Source organism: Elephantulus edwardii, unplaced genomic scaffold, assembly GCF_000299155.1.
Source record: "Elephantulus edwardii isolate Elephantulus edwardi_28Jun2011 unplaced genomic scaffold, EleEdw1.0 scaffold00010, whole genome shotgun sequence".
In the NCBI taxonomy this organism is placed as follows: Eukaryota; Metazoa; Chordata; class Mammalia; order Macroscelidea; family Macroscelididae; genus Elephantulus; species Elephantulus edwardii.
In genome coordinates this window covers 32,216,758-32,242,001 of record NW_006399760.1, presented here as the reverse complement: position 1 = coordinate 32,242,001, position 25,244 = coordinate 32,216,758, and the positions used below count along the sequence as shown (strand labels likewise).

The window sequence follows — 25,244 nt, the reverse complement described above, 5'->3', positions numbered from 1 at the left end:
TCCTTCAGCTTAAGAAACGCTGAGCAAGTTCATCCTTTTGATTTTCTGACTCCAGCTCTCTGCACATTTCATTATAGTATCTTGGTTTATCGTCCCGGGCTGCCTTTTGAAATTTTCTGTTTAGCTCTTTGATTTCTTGGTTTCTTCCTTTAGCTTTGGGTTCTCGGCGCTCTAATGCAATATTCAGAGTCTCATCAGACATCCATCTTGGTCTTTTGTTATTTTTTAGCCTTTGTAACGATCTTTTGCATTCTTCATGTACGATTTTCTTGATATCCTCCCAGAGCTCATTTGGTCTATGCTCATTATAAAGAGGTAGCTAGGCAAGTGAGTGCTGGTCTTCTGAGAAAGACTTTAAAATTTTTTTTTAGTAATAATTCTTAAAACCCCACACACCATTCCTCTATGCTTTCTTCTCAGAAATTATGACATTAGCAAGGCTATCTCATGGATGTAATTTCTGAATTTGGCTCTTAGCATCCTGATTGTCCAAAAGAACAAGGCATCTCATTTGTTCTTAGGTGATTTGAAATGTCCTTTCAACTTTTCAAATGACAGATTATCTCACAAAGAAATAGCTATCAACTAAATTGTTTTTCTGGTTGTGAGGTGTTATCAAGTCAACTACATCTCATAGATGCCCCATGAAGAATGGATCTGAACCTTGCCCTCTCCTGTGCCATCCTCATCATCTCTGATATACTCGAGCCCATTGATACAGTTACTGTGTCATTTCATCTCTTGGAGGGTCTTCTTCTCTTTCACTGACCCTTCACCAAGGAGATAGACACCCCCTACAGCCACACTCAAAGTATGTGAGCTGAAGCTTTGTCATTGTAGGAGCATATTGATTTCCATGATCAATGGACACAGATCACTGACAGATGGTCAGAGAGATGTGATATGTTTGATCGAGCTTCAAAATCCTTGCCTCCAAGGAGAAACTTAGTATCATCCTCACTGAGACGGATCTGTTTGTTCTTTTGACAGTCCATGGCATGTTGAATACTTTTCTCCAGCTCCACAACTCAAAAGAATCAATTCTTCTTTTACCATCTTAGTCATTGTCCCCATCTCTGATGCATAGCAAGTGATTACAAAGATCAGGTGTACCTTAGTCCCTATACTGACACCATTGCTCTTTAGTATTCTGGAATGGTCCCTGACAGTGGACTTTCCCAAAGCAATTCATCTTTTGATTTCCTGACTGCTTGTGTCAAGAGTGTTGATTGTGGATCTGAGCAAGATGAAATTGTTAACAACTTCAATCTTTTCTCCATCCTACCATGATACTGCCAATTAGCCTGTGGTGAGCAGCTGTGTTTTCTTGATATTGAGACACAATCCATATTGAAAGCTTCAGTCCTTGACCTTCTTCAGCAAATATTTCAAGTGCTCCTCAGTTTCAGCAAGCAAGGTTGTGTCATCTGCATAACACAGGTTGTTATTGAGTCTTCCTCAAATCTTGATGCCATATTCTACTTCATGTAGTCCAATTTCTTGAGTGATTTGCTCAGCATACAGATTGAATAGGTACAGAAGCCCTGATGCACACTTTTCTTGATTTAAAATCAGCTAAATTAGACAGTTGAATAGTGTGTGGGATACACTATTTTTCTGACAATTTTGTGGAAAACTACTTTCCATTTGTTTTTAAATTTTTATTTTGTCAAACTACATGTCCTGCTATTTACTAAAACTTAGGAAACTAAGTTTAATTCCATCTATAACTTTTAAAATCATTTATTCATACACAATCTTTTGTTTACTGTTACACACCGTCTGTCTTTAGATGATGCTGGAGTAGTTTTGATGGTTTAGTTAAAGTTCAACCTCAAGGTATGATAAATTCAGCAAAGAACTAGGGTTGAGGGCTTGCAGGGCAGATGTGGAAGGAAAAAGAAGGCGAGATCTTTTAAAGGATACTGGTGCAAAAGTATTTCTAGTGATAGATGTAAGGCTCTTGTAAAAAGAGCAAGGGCTGCATGGAGGCAACCATATCTGACTTTTATCAACTTCACAAAACCAATTCCCATGAGGTCAGACATAGTCCCCCATGCTCCCATATCTCTTTTTACTCATCTAAATCTTACTGATTTTCTGGGTCCAAATTCTATAGGATAGATCACAGACCACACAGAACCATATTGGGTAAGTCAAAAGGTTACTATCAAGATTAATAACAGAATGCAGTCATGACATCTTCCAAAATGTGTATGTAGGCATCTCAGCCTTGAGCCTCATACATTCAGGCAAGTGGTTCCTAAGTTCTCAGTCTTGCTAATATTGACTCCCTCGTCTTCCTTGCTCATCACCTCAGGTCTCATCTCACGTCAGATCTCTAGTCTGACTACAGATAGAACTGCTGTAAATGTAGCTGAAGCAGAAAGGGTGTCTATCCTACATTGTTTTGCTTTCTCTTCAGTGACACTAAAAGATCTGTCTCTCACCCAGGTTTGCTCAATTCAATGGTGACACTAGCCAGTCCTCTTTTAGAATGTTTCGACTGGCCAGTCCCCTTGTGGAAGCAAAGATAGCCGTTTCCTTGTGTATAGGCTAACACATCCAGGTCACATATTCTTGCCCATCTACATAGTGTCCTTTCTCCCTATTACAATAATTTCTTCAGCATAAACAGTCTTTTGGCTATGAGAGACAATTCTGAATGATAAACCTTAGAGACCGAGACCCAGAGGTCTAAATCTGTGTAGAGAGAATAATGGAAAACCTGGTTGTGATTCATGGGCTTGAGAAAAAAAGGAAGAGGCAGCAGGATTGAAGGAAAACCTAACCCAATATCTGGTTAAATAAAGCCCAAATCACACCCATTACCATTAAGTCAATTCTAACTTACAGTAACCTGACGAGTAGAACTGTCCTGCAGGGTTTCCAAGGTTGCAAATCTTTGTTTGAAAGCAGTCTACCATCTTTCTTCCATGGAGTGGCTAGTGAGTTTAAATTGCTAACCTTTTCAGTTAGTAACTAAATGCTTAACCACTGCAACACCAGGGTGCTTCAGCTGGTATATAAGAGAAAATGAATAAATATTGTTGAAAAATGGAAAGCTTATTCAGGTAAAATAGCAGGTTGAGGAAGGCTGGGTGAGTGAGAACATTAGGAGAGGAAGTTGGTAGACAATACAGGTGAATGACACTCTTTGGCATACTGTACCACCCTAGAAACGGAAGTCATAAAGCAGAAACTTCATTTTAAGATTGTGACAGTGGAACAGTTCTATTTGATGCAGAAAGCTTTATCTAGTGAGCAGGTTTTTTTAACAGAAAAAGTGAAGGCCATTAGAAACCAGGGTACTCTGAGTATGAGGGTGGAGTTTTAACAGAATTAATTCTCAGTAAATGTTGAGCAGTTAGCTGGGAAGTTCATAATTTATTCCAGGAGCCTTATTAGAATGTTGTTATTGTTAAGTGCTGTCAAATCAAATATAACTCATAGTGATACTGTGAACAAAAGATTTGAACTCTGCTCCATCCTGTGCCATTCTTATCGTCCCTGACACATTTATTATAGACACTGTATTAATATACCTGTTTGAGGGTCTTTTTCTCATTTGCTGACCCTTCAGCTTCCTAAGCATTATGCCTTATTCCAAAGAATGGCCTAACATCTTGTCCAAAATATGTGAGACAAGGCTTCACCATATATGCATCCAGGGAACATTTCAGTTGTACTTTTTCCAAGACATTATCAGTTTGTTCTTTTGGCAGTCCATGGGATATTCAGCACTCTCCTCCAGCATCACAATTCCAATGTATTCATTCTTCTTTTCTCATCCTTATTAGTTGTCCAGTTCTCAGACACATAGCAGGTGAGTGGAAATACTGTACCTTGAATCAGGTGCACCTTCGTCTTTAAATTGGCATCATTGCTCTTCAGGACTTTGGGGAAATCCATGACAGCAAACTTTCCCAATAATATATATATATCTCCCAGTCTCCCTTCCCTCCACAGGGTTACTATGAGTCGTAATCGACTCAATGGCACCTAACAACAACAACAACAACAAATATTGTCATTTGTTTTCAATTGTCACTATCATGCCAATTCTGATAATGTCAGACACTGTATAATTGTAGTGACAGTGTATGGCAAACTCCATAAAGTTTCCTAGATTGAAAATTTAACAGTACCAGATAGACAGGTCTTTTTTCTCAGAACTGCTGGTTCAAACCATAACCTTTACTTAGCAGCCAAAGGCTTAAACATTGTGCCATATAGGCTCTTTCTCAACAGATAATCCTCATTTGCCTGCACTTCACTTAAAATACTCTTGGAAATAACCATTTAAAGAAAGGTTTAGAGATATATAAAGATATTTTTTTATGAGACTACTTAAAGCTAGGTGAAAATAGTTAGAAATGATTAAAGAAGACAAACAGCAATAAATATTGGCACTAATACATAATATATAGAGCAAAAATATATTGACACTAATTTAGGGAAAGGGCTAATTTTTGCCATATTCCTCCAGAGCTTTTCACCTCCTATCTTATCCTGCTTTCAACTCTGAACTTCTAGTTGCAGGTCTTTCTTTCAAGGCTGTATGTCACTGCCCTTCCCATTCAAGTGAACTCAGCCCAGCTGGATTGGAACTGATTACAACCAGTAGAAAAAAATGCAGTTCACTGTCATGTATGAGTTTTCACTTTCAGTGTGATAAAAATCCACCCCCCTTGGACTACAGGAATTAGTTGCAAATAATACTTCTTTGTTAAGGTTTTGATTCCTACATGGTATTTCTTCCATCTTTAATTTTACTGAATGAGTGTTACTGGTAGCCTGAAATTTAAACTCTGACATCAGGATACACCAGTGGGTTGGACATCAGAGGGAAAGAAAGAGATTCAGTAACACTCATTGTTGCATTTACCCATCACCTAAGCTGATTCAAGCCCAAGAGGGCACTGTTACAGTGGAAACCTGTTATCTATGTGTGTTCGGGGCACCCATGGGGCAGGTGGGTGTATTTGTGCAAGATTCTACTCTTTGAATGCTAATGGCACCAAAGCAGGAATCTGTAGTTTTGATGAATCTTAATGTGTAATTCATGAAAATGTAATAAGCCCTCTTCAGGAACCAAGCTTACAGCATCCAACAGCAGGTGGTAATTTATACCTGGCATTGTCTTGCCATCAAGTTTAGGGAATTAGAGGGTCAGTGAAAGAAAGGAAGACCCTCAGTGAGATGAATTGACAGTGACCAGACCAGTGGATTTGAGCACGACAGCACTGAGGATGACATGGGATAGGGCACTGTTCTGATCTGGTGTTTGTAGAATCTCTCGGAATTGTTGCATGCCTTTGAGCTGAAACTGAACTTATAGCTGAGCCTCCACTTAGTTTTCAGAGGAAGAGATTGCCTACCTTTCTCTCTCAGAGAAGTTAGTGGATTCAAGCCCACTACCTTTGGCTTGGTAGAACAACTCCTTACCAACAAGCCATTGGAAGATCCCCGTATGAGTCATAATCAACTCAAAAGAAACCTGACAGCAGTAACAGTTTTGATAGGAATCCCTAGACAGTTCAAATGGTTAATGTATACAGTCACATATTTCTGAAGAATCAGCCATTCAAATCCTGTTGAGTACAGTCCTGTCTTAACACACATTGGGTTGCCATGGGTCAGTCTCTATAGCAACTGATTTTTATTGTCATGATAGCAGTAAACCAAAGTGAACCCAAATCTCCTGCTGTGGAGTTGATTCTAGCTCATATCAAGCCTGCAGGGCAGGATAGAACTGGCCCAAAGGGTTTGAAAGGCTGTAAATCTCGACCAGAGTGTACTTCCTCATCTCTCTTCCAAGCAGTGGCTGTGACTGATGATCTTTGAATTAGCAGCCAAGGGCTTAATAACTGTACACTAAGTCTTCTCTGCTAACAATAAAAACAAAACAAAACAAAATACCCCAATTCCACTATCATCAAGTTCTGATTCATAGCAACCCTGCGTTGGGTTTCTGAGGCTATAACTCAGTGGGAGTACACTGCCCATCTTTATCCTGCAGAGCAGCTGTTGGATTCCACCCACTGACCTTTTGGATAGCAGCCAAACTCTTAGCACCCTTTGCAGCTGTTGGGATGTGTCTCCCAGAGAAAAAGTCCCTCAAGGTTTGTGTTCTCAGACAGAAAAACTGACCTGGAGACAAACTAAAAGACATTAGTTTTGGGGGGCAGGAAACTTACTGACCAGGGGCAAGATATAGCATTGCACAGCTCTGGTGGCAACTGGCCAGAAAATTATTGCTGAAGATGGAAAGAAGTAGCTAGGTATTTAATACTCCTACACAAACAACACCTAATACGTAGTGAAATAAAGAATTACACAGATTGAGGGGGAAATATTAGGAATATACAAGCTCAGTTTAAGGGGAGGAAACACACCACCTACTTGATAAAGGGGAAAGGTCAGCTAGCCCTCATTCTGAGAAGAAACCAGAAAAACAAGTCTAATAAGACTTAGCCAACCTAACATAAGTGTAGCCATTTGGGGGTATTTATATGCCATACAATAATCAAGGATCTTTTAATAGCAATAGTCAGGTAGAAATCTCTTTATCTGAATGTTTACCTGGCTTCATTCTGAAAGTATAGTCTAGCCCTAGACTAGCAGAATTAGCACCCCCTGAAAATGTGTTAGAAATGCAAATTTTGAGTCTACCTCTTTTTTGAACACTTTGAATATGGTTCAAAATCAGGAAAGGTTTATGATAGGAATCCACCTTATCTCCATACCTTTTTATTCTATATGTACAACAGATCATCTGGGAGGCTGGGCTCTATGAGGAAGAATGTGGCATCAGGATTAGAGGAAGACTTTTCAATAACCTGCATTATGATGCAACCTTGTTGCTGAAACCAAGGAGGACATGAGACATTTACTGCAGAAGGTCAAGGCCTTCAATATAGATTGAAACTCAACATCAAGAAAATAAAGATTCTTACCACTGGGCCAATTGACAGCATCATGGTAGATGGTGAGGAGATTGGATTGTTAACAGATTCAGTTTGCTTGGCTCCACAACCAACACTCTTGCTACCAGCATCCAGGAAATCAAAAGACAAATTGCATTGGGAAAATTTGCTGTCAGGATTTTGCCAGAGTACTGAAGAGCAAGGATGCTAGTCTGGAGACTACAGTGCACCTGAGCCAGTCAATGGTCTTTGCAATTGCTATGGATCAGAAAGCTAGACAATGACTAGGGGTGCCATTTAACATAACTTGGGCATGTTGCAAGGAGGGACTAGTTCTTGGAGAGGGACATTATATTTGGGAGGGTGAAAGGACAGAATAAGAGAGGTAGACCCTGAATGAGATGGATTTACTCAGTGACTGGAGTAATGGTGGTGGGTATGTAGGAGATGATGAGGTTGGCGCAGGATAGAACAGAGTTCAGAGTTGTTGTACATAGGGTCGCTATGAGTCTCAAGCAATACAACAACACTTAACAACACCAACAATCACGTTTTTTGCATTTTAACAAGCTCTTCGAGTGATTTTGATGTAAGAAAGTTTAAAAAAGCTTAGCATTAATTTTTAGTTCAGCTGCGCATTAGTGTCATTTGGATAAAATACCCTTTCTTGGGCCCTCTGACTAGATCCTGATTTAATTACTCTAGGTTAATGCCAGAACATCAGAAGTTTTTAGATGTTCCAGTGAGTCTAATCACAGTCGGTTGTTGAAAATGATTGCTCTAAAGCATAAAGGAGTCTTCAGACTTGCTAACGCATTGAAAAAAGTTTTAGAACAACTAAGCCCACCCAGTGGAATAAGAACTTTTGCATTTTACTGAGATGTTCATTTAGGCTTGCTGATTCATACCAGTTACCATGAAATCCGCTCTGACTCATGGCCACTCCAAGAGTGTCAAGGAAAACCTGAACTCCGTTGGGCTACCAGTAGCTGACCTTTTGGAATTAAGTTGCCAGGCAACTCTTCCAGTGCATCTCTGGATGGACTCCAGCCCCTAACCTTTGATTTTCCAGTTAAGCACATTAACTCTTTGCACCCCCCAGGCACTCCAACACTTTACATAGCAAGGTATGAATTATGTAAGATTTATGAGAATGGGGATTTTTTTTTCTTTTGTCTGTCCCTCTCTCCACCCACATCTCACACTATTATATCCCAATTACTTGGGACAGTGCTTGGCCCATAGTAGGTGTTGATTAGCTAAATTCTTGAATCAGTTAAAGAATGGCGTTCTAAGTTTTCTAAAGAACTGTGAGCTGAAAGAATGCTCCCTGTTCTGGTCTGGTGTGTGTGCATCTCTAGTTCTGCAGATCCTCTTCTAGTCCTCTTTGTTCTTGTCCCACACCGACTGGTATCAGGATGATCTTGGCTTAAGCAGACTTCACACTGAGTATTGCCGAAATTGGCCTCTCCTTATGCCATAGCTAGAATTCTTATTGAACAGCATTGCTGTCAGGTGGCTCCTTACCCACTAGGCCACCAGAGATCCCTGTTTCTGTGTGGATTGCTCTAGTGTTTGGCAGCAAACTGTGCCGCAAGCACGAGTTGAGTCCCAGATGTGAAGGTTGATTAAAAGCCATACTTGGGTAATTCCACAAGTGTCCCTCAGAACACTAAGCCTGGTTATTATTATGGTTTTGAATTTCCATCCACATTTTTCTCCCACTCTATTCAGAACCCTCTCCTGTGTTCTCCTCCAGAGTAATTAGCAGTGGTATCTGGGCGCCATCTAATTCTTATAGTCTCAGGGTCATGAAAGTTAAGGTCATGAAATTTTTTGGTGCTATGTACTAATTTGGTCCATACACCTTTGGTTTTCTTCACGATTCTTTGTTTCAGAGATAGACCAATGGTTGAACCTTATATGGTTGACCTTAATTGGTTGACTGCTTGCAAGTTTTGAAGTTCCAAGTCACTAAACACCAATGTAGAGTCAGGAACATTGTTCTTCTGGATTATGTTATGCCAATTGACCTTCACACCCTCTGAGATAAGAATCCCAAGGTCTCATAGCCAGTGACTCATTCCCTCAGAGTGCTTGGATAGGGTTAAGAAGTTTATGTAATGTTTCCCTCTCTTGATTCTACTAATGAGTCCCAATAGCTTAGTCCATACCATGTCAGTCTGCTAACCAAAAAGTTGTCTATTCAAACTCATCAGTTGCTTTGCGAGGGAAAGATGAGCAGTCTCCTGCCATAAAGATTTACAGTCTCAGAAACCTGATGGAAGGCCACAAAGAGTTGACAGTGGGATTGATTTTCCTTGAGAGGTGGTCGTTAGTGGTGGCTGTTAACTGCCATCTTCCTGTGCACAACTGGATCTGACCGTTGTGAATGATAAGATTTTTTCCATTGGAAGCAGGAGTGGCATCCACTTCCTAAAACAACATGCCTCCAGAAACTCTATGAACTTTGGTAAATGTTGATAGTTGTACAGGGTTTTCAGGCCTGTTGCTCATAGGGTTGCTATGAGTAGTACTCAACTCAAAGGCAATCAACAACAACGGTTTAGAAGTCGATCTTCAGACCTTTCTTCTTAGCAATAGTGTCATTGTTATTCTGTCAATTTAAAGCCAACCTACGTTGATTCTATGTTACAGAGCAGAACTACTCAATATCATTTTCTTAACAGAAGCAGATCTCAAGACTACCTTTCATTTTACCACAGAATAAGCCTGAACTGCCAGTCTTTAGGGTAGCAGTTGAGCACAGACCATTTGGGCCACCTAGGAACCCTGCACTAGTGGTTACAAAAAAGGAAAAAACCTCACTCCTTGCCTGTAGTCAAGCCTGTTCTAAGTCATGCCAATCCTCTGAGGCTGCAAATCTTAATGGGAGGAGAATACTTTAACTTTCCCCTTTGGAGCAGCTGGTGGATTTACACAACACATCGTGCTACCAGGGCTCCATTCAGTAGTCCTTAACTGAAACCAATAAACCAACTGCCATAAAGTCAGATCCAGCTCATAGTGAAACCTTTGGGTTTCAGGAGGAGACCACTTATCCATCTCCCTCAAAGGGACTCGTGGATTCAAACCGCCAACTATTTGGTTAGCAGTCAACACAATACACACTATGCCACCAGGTTTAGAATATCCTAATTAAAATACTCAGGCTTTAAAAAAAACATTGAAACCTTCTACTATCACCTGTTTAACAGTCTTTTTTTTTTTAAACTTTTGCTCTTGATTACATTAACTTCTTGTTTAGAGTAAAGGTACCTGTGACTTCAGAAGGAAAGGAGGTGAAAATTTTATACTTAGTATTTTGTTCAATTCTTTGCATAGCTTCATTGAAGCAAGAGAGGCTGTTACTACAGTTCAAGGTGTTTCCAAACCATTTGCATTTGCATACTCATCTCTTTGAGTACAATAGGCACATAAAAAGTGTCCTAAATGACACATAAATTCTCCATTTGTACATGAAAGCTTCCTGTCCCTTGGACTACAGTCAGGCCTGGAGGCTTAAACAAAATCCTTTCAGATTATTGTTAATGCTGCGTCTGATTCTGCGGCAGCTGTTGCTTTTGAACAATATGATGTTTCTCTTCCCTCCAGAGAAGACAAAACTGCCTCTTTCTGCAGTACTTTCCACCTTTGTAGACACAGGAAATACAAAACAGACTGAGAGATGGACCCAGGATTCCTATTTGGGAATTCAGTGCACAACTTAAAGACTATTGAGCTTAGCCACTTCCTGACATTGACTTTCATAGCGACGGTTTAATTTGGAGAAAATCTGCTACCTCAAATGGCTAAAAGTATTTAGGTGGAAAATTTTCCAAATGATTGACTTTACTGTGTTGCTGTTTTCTTTCCCCATGAATATGTGAGTATTTGGCTTCATCCCAAGAGTTTTTCTGCATCACTTCTCCTTGGGCAAAGACATTTTTTCTACACAAAATAGAAGAAGGAAGAGATGCAGAGAGTCTCCCTTTCTTCAGGAAATGATTGTATTTAAACTGCAGAATCTGTGAAAATGACAATTTTTAGAGTGTGGTTTCTCTTTCCTCAAATTTTCCCACAGCAGACCTTTAAAGTCATCAGAGTAATCTTAACCATCACTGAGGAGCAGGTGTAACTGAGCTCTAGTCCATGCATTCTACACCACAGTTTTTCTTCCTGTTTGTGTTAGTCTTACTGAAGGAGGCATCTCGACCTTTCTCTCCCCTTCTTGTTATTGTTAGCTGCTATGAAGTTGGATCAGCCCCTGGAAGCCCCATTACAATAGTATGACATGTCCTGCTTCTGACTGACTTTTGGGAATAGACCACCATGTGGGGCTTTTATTATGAAAACTCCACTAACACCTACTCAGCTTTACAGCAAAATCCAATCTTCCACTGACTGAAAGGTGTTGACTACATGAGGAGGATTGGCTCTGAATCAAACCCTGATCTCTTGAATGGAAGGTGAGAGTTCTATCACAAAGCCAACAATGCCTCCCTTCTACCTCCTTCTTTTTGTTGACCCTATGAACAACTGATTGGAATATTGTCCTGTCCTGTGTAATTCTTATCATTATCTCTGACATAGCTGAGGCCATTGTCATGGTCAGTGTCAATCCATTTTTTGAAGATTGTCTTCTCTTTCACTGACCTTCCATCTTTCCAAGCATGATATCCTTCTCCAAGGAATAGCCAGCCCTTCTAACAACATGCCCAAAGTATGTGAGGTGAAGCTTCACCATACTTGCCTTTAAGAAACACTCTGAATTTACCTTCTCCAAGACATACCTATTTGTTCTGCTTGCTCTTCATGAGATATTCAATACTCCCATCAAACATCACAACTCAGTTCTTCTGTCATCCTTGGTATTTTTTAATTCTTCAATATCAACTGTCCATTGACTGTCCTTGCCAAAATCATCAAAGTTATTTAATTCAGGCACTAAACAACAACAACAATAATTCTGGATTATAATATTAGCCTACGTCATTGTTGATCACTTCTTCCCCACCCCCCTTTTACTTTTTTTGAAACATTTTCTTCATTTACCTACATAGCTTCTTCTTCCCTTAAGTTTTGTTCTTGGGAATCAGGCTTGGGTTTACATTGTTTTTTCACTCTAGATTCTCTTCCTGAATGATACCATCTGTCTCCAAGGCTTCTCTTTCATTCTATCGATAAAGATTCCAGATCTGTATTCCCAGCCCTGCGTGTACTCGGTGCTTAAACAAGTAGGAACCTCATTAAGGAGGCTGTGTCATGCTTTGGTAAAAATGGGTCTTGTAAACTCACGCCTGTGTCTAAATTGAACCAGATACTTTCTCTGCCTCATTCTCTTCCTAAATTCCCAGTCTTGGTGAGGACCATCACCTTTTACTGTGTCACACACAGATTTTGATTTTTCCTCTTTATATCTATGTGCCTTTCCCATGGAATAAATGAATAATTCTTATTTATTTCCTTGTCTATCTACCTTTTAATCCATGTCTTTTCCCTGCCTTGAACTGGCATCCAACCCCTCACCTTAATGAAAATAACCTATCAAATTCTATTGGGATTACTCTCTCTGCCCTTGCCTCCTTGTAGTCCATCCTCTATCTTCCTGGACAGACTGTGAAAAGCTTTCCTGTTTTCCATTCCTGTATGACCTGGCCCCTCTTGCATCTGCAGCCTCAGCCTTTGGCACCTTTCACCTTGTGTTGTTTAATTTTTTTTTATCATAACAAATAACATCCCAGGCTTTCTGAGCCTTCATTTACTGTTTCTTCTGCCTAGAATATTCTTCCTATTCTCTCAGCATCTAGTGAGGCCCTGCTCTTTTTTTGTACCTCAGTTCCATAGCACATTTTGTGGTGTGCTCACATAAGACCTAGTTCTGACTTAGATACCTCTCCCATACCCTCTGGCCCCACTGTCCTACCAAAACAGAACCCTCAGTACTATTACTACTTGGATCTTTGTGTTACTATTAGCCTGTCAGCTCTGTGAGGACCAGAACATATCTTAGCTTTAGGTTGTACCATTAAGGCCAAGCACAGACCTCAGAGCAGAGCGTGTGAAATAAATGTGCCTCACAAAAAACCATGAGCCAGCCTTCTTGAGAGTACAGGTAAAACCATTGCTTTCCCACAAAGCAGACAAAAACTTTGTTGCAGACAAAGCAGCCTATATATCCCAAAGGAAGAGAAACTTTCCAAAGGTTCTGAGAATCAGCATATGGTAATTGTCAAATCCCAGGGTATCTTTTAATTGAACCTTCACAGACATTCACTTAGCTTGTACTCAGTTCTTAAATTGAGTACAACCTCATTAGGAAGGAAAGGAGAAATACAGCTTTCCATGACAGGAGAGTATCTCACTTCATGACATGGCAGGAGAGTCGGGGAACAATCTGGTCTGTGGGCTCTTTAACCTGACTATCTTGACTGACCTTGTCTAACCTTGGAGATGATGGGGCGGGCAGTCTCCACTATTAAAGCAGTTTGCATCTTTCCTCCAACTTCTGTTGTGGATTTTATATTTCCTGAGGACCTAGTGCAGACTTCCACCCTTCCCTTTTCCGGTGCTGCTGCTTCAATGCTGGCTTCAGGAACAGCCATTTTAAAAATGTTTTCTTCTCTAGGCACTTTTCTGAGGAAATCATACAGTTGCCTGGCCACCAATTCTTCCCTAAGATTCTCTCTCTGTAATCAATCATTCATTTCATTCACTCATTCTGTGCTAGCCATCCAGAACTCTTCCTTTCTCAGGACCCTGAATAGGGAAAGGCAAGCAAAGCAAGCAGGGAGCAAAATTTAAAGAAGCTCTCCCTCTCAGGCACTGCCTGTGCCCTTGCACAAGCCTGGGCAGTGGTGCCTCCTTAAACTTCGCCTATTGAGCATCTTCCTTGCTCCATCCTAACTCTGCACAGAGGACCAACCTCTCCATCTGCCCTAATCCATCACTGCTTCTCCAAATCCTCAAGTCTCGCATCCTGCAAGTTTTTCCCACAGCCCAGCAAATCGACATCTTACCCTTCTCCAAATTCTCAGCCCCCTTAAAAAAAATCAGGTATATTCTCTAAGGCTATAACGCTTGTTATTTCTTTTGTTTCATCTTTTTGTTACCCTCTTCTGAGGACAGTCTTTTTCTCAGTATATCCACTGTTTCTGTCACAGGAATTGGCATAAAAATATGTGTTCAGATATTAGTAGTAGAAAGGACAAAGGAAAAGCAAAAAAGAAAATAATGCTAGACTGAATGGGGACATGGCTTTGGGGCCAGCCTGTCAGGGTTGGATTTCTGTCTCTACTACTTTTAAAATAAAACCTTGGACAAGTTATACCACTGTCTAGACCTCCATTTCTTTGTAACGTGATTAAGAATGGAATCCAATATTATATTGATATGAAGTATACATAAGATTAACTATATAAAGCACAATCTTTTTGTTGTTGTTGTTGTTGTTATGTGCTGTCAAGTTGCCTAAGACTCATAGTGATTCTCTGCACAACAGTTCTGAAGCCTACCCTGCCTGAGCCAGTGTCATTGACTCCAACACACCTACCCCTGATACCTCAGTTACTGTATTAATTAATTTCATCTGGGTCTTCCCTTCCTGTGCTGTCACTCCACTCTTTTGAACATGATGTCCTTCACCAAATACCTGTCTCTACTGGCCACATGCCCAAAGTTTGTGAGACAGAGCTTCAAAATCTTAGCCTCCAAGAAGAAACTAAGTTTCACTCTCTCCATGATAGACCTGTTTGTTCTCTTGATGGTCCATGGTTTGTTCAAGGCTCTTTTCCGGCACCCAAACACAAAGACATTTATTCTTCTCTGTCATCCTTCGTCATTGTCCAGCTCTCTGAGGCATAACAAATAATTGCAAAGACCATGGCCTAAATCACGCACGTCTTAGTTTCTAGACTGACATCTTTGCTTCTCAATACTCTGGAGAGGTCCCTGACTGCAGATTTTCCCAGTGCAATTTGTCTTTTGATCTCCTGACTGCTGGTGCCAAGAGTGTTGGAGTGGAGCCAAGCAAGCTGAAATTATGTCTCCATCTATCATGGTGCTGCCAATTAGCCCAGTGGTGAGAATCTGTCTTCTTCAGTCCAGATTGCGGACTACAGTCCTTGACCTTCTGCAGCAAGCACTTCAAGTCCTCCTTAGTTTCTGCAAGCACAGTTGTGTGATCTGTATATCGTAGGTTGTTGATGAGTCTTCCTCCAATCCTTATGTCACATTCATCCTCATAAAGCCCAGCCTCCCAAATGATGATTGGAACATAGAATGTGAGAAGCATGAATGTAGAAAAATTGGACATAGTTTGGAAAGAAATGGAACACATAAATATTGACATAATGAGGTATTGGTAAAATGAGATGGATTGGCGTGGGACATTTTGAATTAATTATGTATAATCCACTAAGGCAGAGATGAAAAAGTAAGAAAAACAGGGTTGCTTTCATTATTAAAAATATCATTTCTTGAAACAGATGAAGGAGAAAACTGTTTAAAAGGGATTTTTGATTAGGCATTATTGTCATGACAGGAGTCTAGATCGAAGGTTGCATAGTGGACTGCACTTGGGGGGAGGGATTGTATAACAAAGAATTTTTCTTTTACTTTCCAAAGAGAAGAATGAACTGGGAGGGGAAGGTTGGGCAGGTAGAAAAGTGCAACAATGAATGGAAATCCAAAATCTCTGTAAATTTTCACTAAAATTAATAATAATAATAATAAAAATATCATTTCTAGATCAATCTTGAAATATAATGTGTATATGGTATACATATACAATTTTTTAGTGACTTTCATTACTATTCAAATATATGTGCCAACAATCAGAGCCAAAGAGAAGGAAATGAATGATTTCTACCAACTTCTACAGTCAGAAATTGATCAAACATGCAACCAAATGATTTATTAATAATGGGTGACTGGAATGCAAAAGTTGGGAAAGAGAAAGAAGGATCAGTAGTTGGAAAACATGGACCTGGAGACAGAAATGAGGCTAGGGATAGAATGATAGAATTTTGTACATTCAATTTCTTAATCGCAAATACCTTTTAAAAGAAACATAAATGGTAACTATATACATGGACCTCACCTGATGGTCTGCACAGAAATCAGATGAATTGCAACTATGGAGGGGAAAGATCATTGGAGAAACTCAATATTAGCAGTGGAAACTAGGCCATGTGCTGATTGTGAAAGAGACCATTAACTACTCATATACATATTCAAACTAAAGTTAAAGAAACTTAAATCTATCAGAACCAAAATTTGACCTTGACTCTATTTCACCTGAATTTAAAAACCATATTAAGAACTGATTTGAGGCCTTGACACTAATGAATGTATGCATTTAACACCCAGGAAATTAGAATAGAGAATAGAAATGGCCTTGGAAAAGTAGAGAGTCAGTGAAAGAGAGGAAGACCTTCAAAGAGATAGATTGACATAATGACTGCAACAGTAGACTTAGCACAGTGGAGATTGTGAAGGTGTTACAAGATCAAGCAGAGTTCCATTAGTTGTACATAGATAGGGTCTCTATGAGTCATAGGTGCCTAATAACAGCAGTGAAGATTTGAGGAGCCTTCAGGTCACAATGGTCAATGCTCAGTTCCTAGCTGAAAGGTGAACAGTCCCCAAGAGATACTCTGTGTAGGATGGGAGACCTGGCAATCAGCCTAGAAATTCTTATGGGGCAGTTAGTTCTAGTCTGTAATATAGAATCATTATAAATTGGACTCAGTAGCATGCAATAAAAACAGTGAAGTTACGTCCTTAAGAAATGCAGGTGCACACATTGAATGCAAGGAGCATTTGTGACATCTCAAACAAAGGTGGGTCTGAAACATCAAGGAATGAAAATGAAAGCAGTGGCCTGCTACTTTTACAAGTACTAATATTTTCAGTTTTCTCAGAGGCATGTGAAGGTTGGACAATGAACAAGGAAAGCCACAGAAGAATCAGTATCTTTGAATTGTAATATTGGTGGGGAGCATTGAATAATTCATAGACTGCCAAAAAGAACAAATAAATCTGTCTCAAAAGAAGTACAACCAAAATGCTCCTCAGAAGCAAAGTTGGTGAGACTTTGAGCATGTTATCAGGAAGAGCTAGTCCTAGGAAAAGGACATGTTTGGTAAAGTAGACAATGAGCGGAAAAGCGAAAGGCTTTCAGAGAAATGTTTGACATGGTGGGTGCGATAGGCTGAACACATCAGTGACTGTATGACCAAGCACCAGGCAAGGATTCACTCTGTTGCACTGGGACTCAGAACTGAACTGATGGTGTCTAACAGCAACAACAACAACAATACTTTTATAAGAACCCAAGTACTTTCTCTGTTGATAAGACAAATGCCATCTTTATAATTCAATTTTTAAAAAGGTGAGAAAATGGTAAGGGTGTCTATTAAAAACAAATGATAGAAGCGTGTCAAATAAGCTTGAGATATTTCACTGGTTCTTTAAAAGTGTCCCATTTCAGACTTGCTGATTTCAGAGGCAAAAACATAATTTGAAGAAAAAGTCATGTTTTTGCTGCCATCTACAGATGTCAAAGTGCAATTTTTTTCTTAATATGCACACATGCACACATGAAACACATTCTGACAAAATGAGTGATGATGCAAAGGTTAGTTTAAATTCTAGCAACTGAGATCATTTCAGTGTACTATTAAAGTATTTATACTATAATAGTAGTGTAGACTGTGATATAGTAAACTACTATTATGTTGGTTTTCTTAGATGCCGTTGAGTCGAGTACGACTCATAGCAACCTAATGAAAACAGATCTGAAACCTGTCCTATCCTGTGCCATCCTCACAATCTCTGACATCTCAAGCCCATTGCTGCAGTCATTATGTCAATCCACTCAGTTGAGGACCTTCCTTTCCTTCACCATCCCTCCATCTTTCCAAGAATGATGTCCCTTTCCAAAGAATAACTTTTCCTAGCATTGTGCCCACACTATATGAGATGAAGCTTTATCATCTTCATCATCAAGGAACACTCTGGCTGCACCATCTCCAAGACATATCTGTTTGTTCTTTTGTCAGTCAATGGGATATTCAGTATTCTTCTCCAACACCAACAGTTCAAAGGCACCAATTTTCTGTCATCTTTATTCATTCTCCAGCTCTCAGATGCATAGCAAATGATTGAAAAGACCAGGGCCTGGATCAAACACACTTTAGTCCTTAAACTGACATCATTACTCCTCAATAATTTGGAGACGTCCCTGACTACAGACTTTCCCAGTGCAGTGTGTATCCTGATCTCCTGACTGCTGGTACCAAATGTATTGATTGTATTACATTCTATACTATAAAAGCAGTAAATAATATTGTAGTATAAAGACTATAGTCTTCAATAGGGATTGCATTTCAACATGAAGAAGACAAAAATGCTCACCACTGAACCAATAAGCAGCATTATGATATATAGAGAAAACATGGAAATTGCTAATGATTTCCTCGCATTTTGATCTGCGATCAACACTTTTGGCACCAACAGTCAGGAGATTAGGAGATGTAGTGCACTGGGCAAGCCCACTGTCAGGGACCTCTCCAAAATACTAAAGAGCAGTGTTAGTATAAATCTCAGGTGTGCCTCATTTAGGCGATGGTCTTTCAATCACTAGTTATGCCTCTGAGAGCTGGATGATAAATTAAGGATAGGAGAAGGATTCATGCCTTTGAATTGGAGAAGAGTGCTGAATGTCTAACGAATGTCAAAAGAACAAACAGGTATGTCTTGGACAAAGTCCAACCGGAGTCCTGCTTAGAAGCAAGGATGACTACATTTCATCTCACATACTTTGGGCAAGTGGTGAAAAGAGGCTATCCCTTATAAAGAGACATCATGCTTGGGAAAATGGAGGGTTGGTGAAAGAGGGGAAGACCTTCAATGAAGTGAATTGACACAGTGACTGTAGCAATGGGCTCAAGAATGTCAAAGATGATCAGTTATGGCATAAGATGGGACAGGTTTCAGACCTGTTGTTCATAGGATCACTATACGTCCACTTAATGGCACCTAACATCAACAATATTATAGTATTTTAGTTTAAAAAAACAAAATACATTATTTAATTCTTTGCAAAAATAGTTATAACTAGTAAATAATATAGCTATTTTTAACAATTCTGATTTTCTTATAAATTCTCTGCAGAAAAATGCTACCTACAATAATCCACTTAGGAGAAGGCTGTCCCCCGGAGGTGGGTTGGTGAAAGTGATGAAGGACAACAGAAAGTTTGACAGTTAACAAAATCATTGCAGTTAGTAAAGAGGTGTACTGAACATCACCCTTTCTGCCCTGTGACATGCAGTTTTCTGGTTGTTCTAGGGATTAATGTAAATTGCATTTTAAATTAACATCTTCTGTGGTTTGGATGTAAAATGTCAATGCCAAACTATTTAAGAAAATATAAGGGTGATGTCATCTCTGAGATACCATCTAAAGTTATTCTTCTACTTATGCCATTTCCAAGATTATTATGTTTTCACAGCTCTCCTCCTGGTTATCTCTTTAAGGGTTAAATATAGACAAGAATTACTGGAAAAGCGTTTGATGGAGAAAAAAGAAGTGACCCTTCAAGAAGCCCTTGAAGACAGGGAGAGACAGAGGCGGCTGGAAGCCCTCAGGAAACAGGTGTTTTTAATTTCTACAATTTCATGGGTGGTTTAGAAATATTTCCAAATGTATTTAATAACATTATTTCTAGGGCTCAGCTCCTGGCCTTTGCCATATAGACTATAACTCTTCCAAATGGGGACAGTGATCTTCACTCGTTGGAGCAATTAGATTTATGTTTCAGACATTTCCAGGTTCTCTGTATATTAAAAGAATTTTATCAGCACCTTTTAAAAAGCTCTCCCAAGATTTAAGTACTTCCATATCACCTCTAGTTTATTAGTCAAGTGGTATCCATTTACAACAGTGAAACTCTCCACCTACTGAAGGATTTTATTGTCCAGAAACTTAGAGTGCCAGCAACATAATCCTCTTTAGAGCAGAAGCCTCTCCTTGGAACTAGCCCAGTGAACAAACATGTTAGAAACCTTTATTTTTTTTTTTAAATAACCATTTTTATAGAGATAGAAGCGCATCCCATTGCTTTGTCTGCTAAAAGCAGACAAACTTAGAAAGGAGATGGCAAAGTAGCAATTTGTGAACTTGGAAAATGTGAGAAAATAGTCTTACTTGGTGGTATTTCCATTTTAAAGCCTGTAAGTGATTGTGTCAATGCCCTAGCTGTGAAGTCTTCGTGGAGATGATTTCTCAGCTCCTGGAAAATGACTGGTTTCCTTTCTATGACCATGGAGCGCATGGCATGGTTGATGAGAACTGGGTCTCTGGTACCCTTCAGACCTGACACCCCCTGGTACTTCTGCTCATTGGTAGAAGAAGCATGGATCTTTTACTTCACCTTCCAAAGATTCATTTCCTTATCTTGAAAATAGAGACATCATAAGTTTCTCTTCCTTATATGTTTATACAGATTCATGGTTTTTGAGGATTTGTTGAGTGAAAACCTTATTCTAAATGGTTTTAGGCCTTAACTCCTGTAATGTTCACAACAATGCCGTGGTGCTCAATATAACTCAAGTCGCTGATGTTGAGTCACAATCAACTAATAGCTGAGCCTCTATTAGGTTTTCAAAGCTGTAACAGGAGATTGCCCATCTTTCACCCAAGAACCTGCCGGTGGATTCAAGCTATGACGGATGCATGGTCTTTCGGATCGGCCCCCTAACTGCTGTGGATTACACCACCAGAGATCCCTGTGGTGCTAGTACCTTTGGTGTTCCCACCTCAAGAAAGAGGAAATAGAGAAAGCAACAAAATTATATACTTTCCCTAAAGTTACAAAATGTATAAATGTCAGAATGGAGTCAAACCAAGGAAACCTAGTTAAATAACATAGAATCCATGAAGTAGATATCCACAGACTATATTACATTGTTGTATTCTTAATCATCACCAGTGAAATAGATTCTAGAAGTAAATTCAAAGCATATAAATTCAAGTCTTAATCATGCAAGGTACATCATATTTAAATTATTCAGTAATTAGCAAATATTTCAGGTATTGTCCTTCGAGGACAAAACATAATGCCACTGGTACTAAACACATTCTTTTTCTTAATCTGTTTTTTATTTAGGCAGCTCAGGTGGCTTAGTGAGAAAGAGTTGTGCTGTTAGCCCAAAGGCATGTGGTTAAAATCCATCAGCAGTTCCATGGAAGAAAGATGGACAATTTCCTGCCATGAGATTTATTGCCTCTGAAAACTTGCTGGAGGGTCAACTTATGAGTCCTTCCAACTTGATAGTACATAACAACAACAACTTAATTTATTTATATCACCATTCACTTTTACATAATCATTTGTAGACATTGTTTCATTTAAGTGCATTTTGTATTATTCAATCATTCTGTATATTGTGTTTTATATGTTGTTGTTTTTGTTATGTGTCATTGAGTCACTCACAACTCATACTACCCTTGTGCACAATAGCTCTGAACTCTGCCCTATCCTTAGCCAGTCTCAATGTCTCTGACACACTTACCGCTATTACTTCAGTTACTGTGTCAATCCCTATTATTCAGGGTCTTCTTCTGTTTCTCCAAACTTCCAAAAATGATATCCTTTTACAAGGACTTGTCCGTCCTGGCAACATGCATGCCCCAAGTATGTGAAAGAGAGCTTCAGTATTCTTGCCTCCAGGGAGCACCTAGATTTCATCCTCTCCAGAACAGATCTGTTTTTTTTCTGGGTTGACAACCCATGGTATGTTCAATATTTTTCTCCGGCACCACAACTCAAAGGCTTCAATTCTTCTAAAATCTTTAATCATTGTCCAGCTGTCTGGTGCATAGCAAGTAATTGTGAAGAACATGGCCTACATCAGGCACACTTTAGTCTCCAGACTGACATCATTGCTCTTTAGCACTTTAGAGAGGTTCTTGACAGCCGATTTACACAATGCAATTAATCTTTTGATTTCCTGACTGCTGGTGCTAAGGGTGTTGATTGTGGAATCAAGCAAGTTCAAACTGTTAACAATCTCAATCTCTTCCTTCTCCATCTCTTGTGGAGAGGCCAGTTGGCCTAGTACTGAGAATCATTGCTTTCTTGATGTTAGGCTTCAATCCATATTCCACATTATAGTCCTTGACCTTCTGCAGCAAACGCTTCAGGTCCTCTTTAGTTTTAGCCATCAAGGTTGTGTCATCTGCATAGTGCAGGTTGTTGATGAGTCTGCCTCTAATTCTGATGCCACATTTGTCCTCAAAAAGTTCAGCCTCCTGAATGATCTTTTTCACATATAGATTGAAAAGGTTTGATGACAGGATGGATCCCTGACACATTGTTTTTTCCTGATATTGCATCATGACGTGTTTCCGTGCTCTATTTTGACTACTGCGTCCTGGTCCAAGTATAGATTTCTCATGAGCACAATTAGGTGTTCTGGGATTCCTACACTTCTCAGAGTTAGCCACAATTTGTTGTGATCCACATAGTCACAGTGCTCTGCACAGTTAATAAAATACAGATTGACATTCCTCTGGTACGCTCTGCTTTTCACCAAGATCCATCTAATCCATCTCACATTGTCATAACATGGGACATTATATGTCCTAGTGCCATGGCCTCTCCTAAAGCCAACTTGCACATCTGGCAGTTCTCTATCGATGTTCAGTTCCAGTCATTTTATGGATAATCTTCAGTTAGCCTGGTAGTTATCCTCCAGATTTCTTGGCACAACCTGGTGAGCATGTCCAGTTCCTGGGACCTTGTTTTTTGCCAATTCCTTCAGAGCAGTTTAAACTTCCTCCTTCATCACCATTACCTCTTGATCATATGCTGTTTCATGAATTCTTCTTTGTCAGCCAGTTCTTTCTGGTATGCTGACTCTGTGTACTCCTTCCATCTTCTTTTTCTGCTTCCTGGATCATTCAATATTCTGCCCATAGCATCCTTAACTATTGCAACTCAAGGTTTTAATTTGTTCTTTATTTCCTTCAACTTAAGAAATGCTGAGCAAGTTTATCCCTTTTGATTTCCAACGTTTGTTGATTTGTGTTTTTGTTTTGTTTTTTGCACATTTCATTGCAATACTTTATTTTGGGGGGTTGTTTGTTTTTAAATTTTATTTTATACTGGTTTATTTACAAAGTTAAAATGCATTATTTTTCACACCAGATCTTTCCCTTTTTCCTTCACCCCCCCCCCCATCATTGCAATACTTTGCTTTGTTTTCCCATGTTGCCTTTTGAAATTTTCTGTTAAGCTCCTTAACTTCTTGATTTCTTCCCTCTGCTTTGGCTTCTTTGCACTCTAGTGCAATATTCAGAGTCTCTTCTAACATCCTTCTCAGTCTTTTCTTACTACTCTGTTTTTGTAATGGCCTTTTGCATTCTTCATGGATTATATTCTTGATATCCTCCCATAGCTCACCTGGTCTTTGCTCATTAGTGCTCAGGAGATGGTTTTACTGTTATAAAGATGGCTTTTAAAATTAGGTGAGATAGACTCAAGGTCAAATTTTGGTTCTTGTGGATTTGATATAATTTTCTTTAGCTTCAGCTTGAAAATGCCTATAAGTAGTTGATGGTCTGTTCCACAATCAGTACCTGGCCTAGTTTTCAATGCTGATATTGAGCTTCTCCAATGATTCTTTCCACATAAGTAATCAATCTTATTCCTGTGTAGGCTATCAGTTAAAGTCTATGTGCGTCATTGCCACTTGTGTTTCTTTTAAAAGGTATTTGCAATGAATAAATCATTGATTGTGTAGAATTCTATTATTCTATCTCCAGCTTCATTTATGTCACCAAGTCCAGGTTCTCTGACTACTGATCATTCTTCCTGGTTCCCAAATCTCACATTTCAGTCACCAAGTATTATAAAAACATCTTGGTTGTATGTTCAATCAATATCCAACTACAAAAGTTAGTAGAAATCATCTATTTCCTCCTCTTTGGTTCTGGTTGCTGGTGCATGTATTTGAATGATAGTGGTATTAATAGATCTTCCTTGTATCCCTGTTTCTCCTCACCTTTTTAATTTCTGGTATAGTAGGTCATATGATTATCTGTGTTTTTTGTGGTTACTATTAATCTATTACTTCTATCTCCCTGTTTCCTTAAGCATCCACTGCACCTTACCTAATCCTTTTCCCCAATGTCCCACTAATCTCTTTTGTCCTATTGATTTCGTCTTTCTTTTCAATATTGTACTGGAAGTACTTGCTAGGGCAATATAGCAAGAGAAAAAAAATAGAAGGTATCCAGATTGGAAAAGAGATGGTTAAACTATCAATATTTGCAGGTGATTATGATAGTGTACACAGAAAACCCCAAGGTGGTGGAGGTTGTTGTAGGTGTCATTGAGTTGAGTACAACCCATAATGACACTATGAACAAAAGATCTGAACTCTATTCTATCCTGCACCATCCGCAGGACTCAACGAAAAACCTGTTAGTTAGAGCTAGTAGAAGAATTTAGTAGAGTGTTAGGATGTAAGATTAATATAAAAAAAATCAATTCCTCTGTTGGTGCTTCACCCCCTTCTTTGACAGTCTCGCTTCTACTCCGCCTTGCTTCAGCGCTTGACGGAAGGTGGAATCGGAGAGGGCTGAAGGTTTTACGGCTGCAGTGGTCACTGCCGGAAAGTGAGCATATGTAAAAAGTGAATACTTTCCATGATAAAGGAAAATGGCCAACTCTTTAAGAGGAGAAGTACTAAATCTTTGTAAAAATAATACTGAATATTTGGTGGCTTAGTGGTGAGGAACTGCACTGCCAATGCAAAGGTTAATAATGAAGATCAAAATCAAGGCATGAGACCATGAAACAAGTAGAGCTGATTCATAAAATACAACAAAGTTATTTTTTCATTTTGCTCAAGTAACAATTTTTTTAGAAGCTAATAATATAAGATAAAGAGGTGTGTGGCTACCCAAAGGCAAACTCTGAGGGAGAAAACCCACTGGAGGGTCAGCTACAAGTAAGTTCCAACTCCACATCAAAGAACAGTTCCATTAGAGAGCAGCAAAGAGAATAATTTAGAGAAAGAAAGGCTTCAAATATTATTCCTGGAATCTGAATATAAAACATTTTTAATCTCTATAATTTTATAATATATACAATTACTTGGAATAGCTCTTTAAAGTCTTCCAAAAGCATGCAAATATCAAATAAACTTCAACAAAGAGAAAAAAATCAATTCCTCTAACAGTAACAAAGGGAACTCAGAGAAAGAAACCAAGAAAGTAATACAATTTACAATAGCCAACCAC

At 39.2% G+C, this 25,244-nt stretch overlaps 1 protein-coding gene across 1 annotated transcript in view; it reads left to right on the top strand.

The window, feature by feature from the left end:
* Positions 1-25,244, top strand: part of CCDC148 (coiled-coil domain containing 148) — a 314,203-nt gene that overhangs the window by 278,992 nt on the left and 9,967 nt on the right. The window contains exon 9 of the mRNA XM_006880794.1: positions 19,472-19,589. Within this exon, the coding sequence (XP_006880856.1) occupies positions 19,472-19,589 (118 nt within the window). The remainder of the gene's footprint in view (positions 1-19,471; positions 19,590-25,244) is intronic.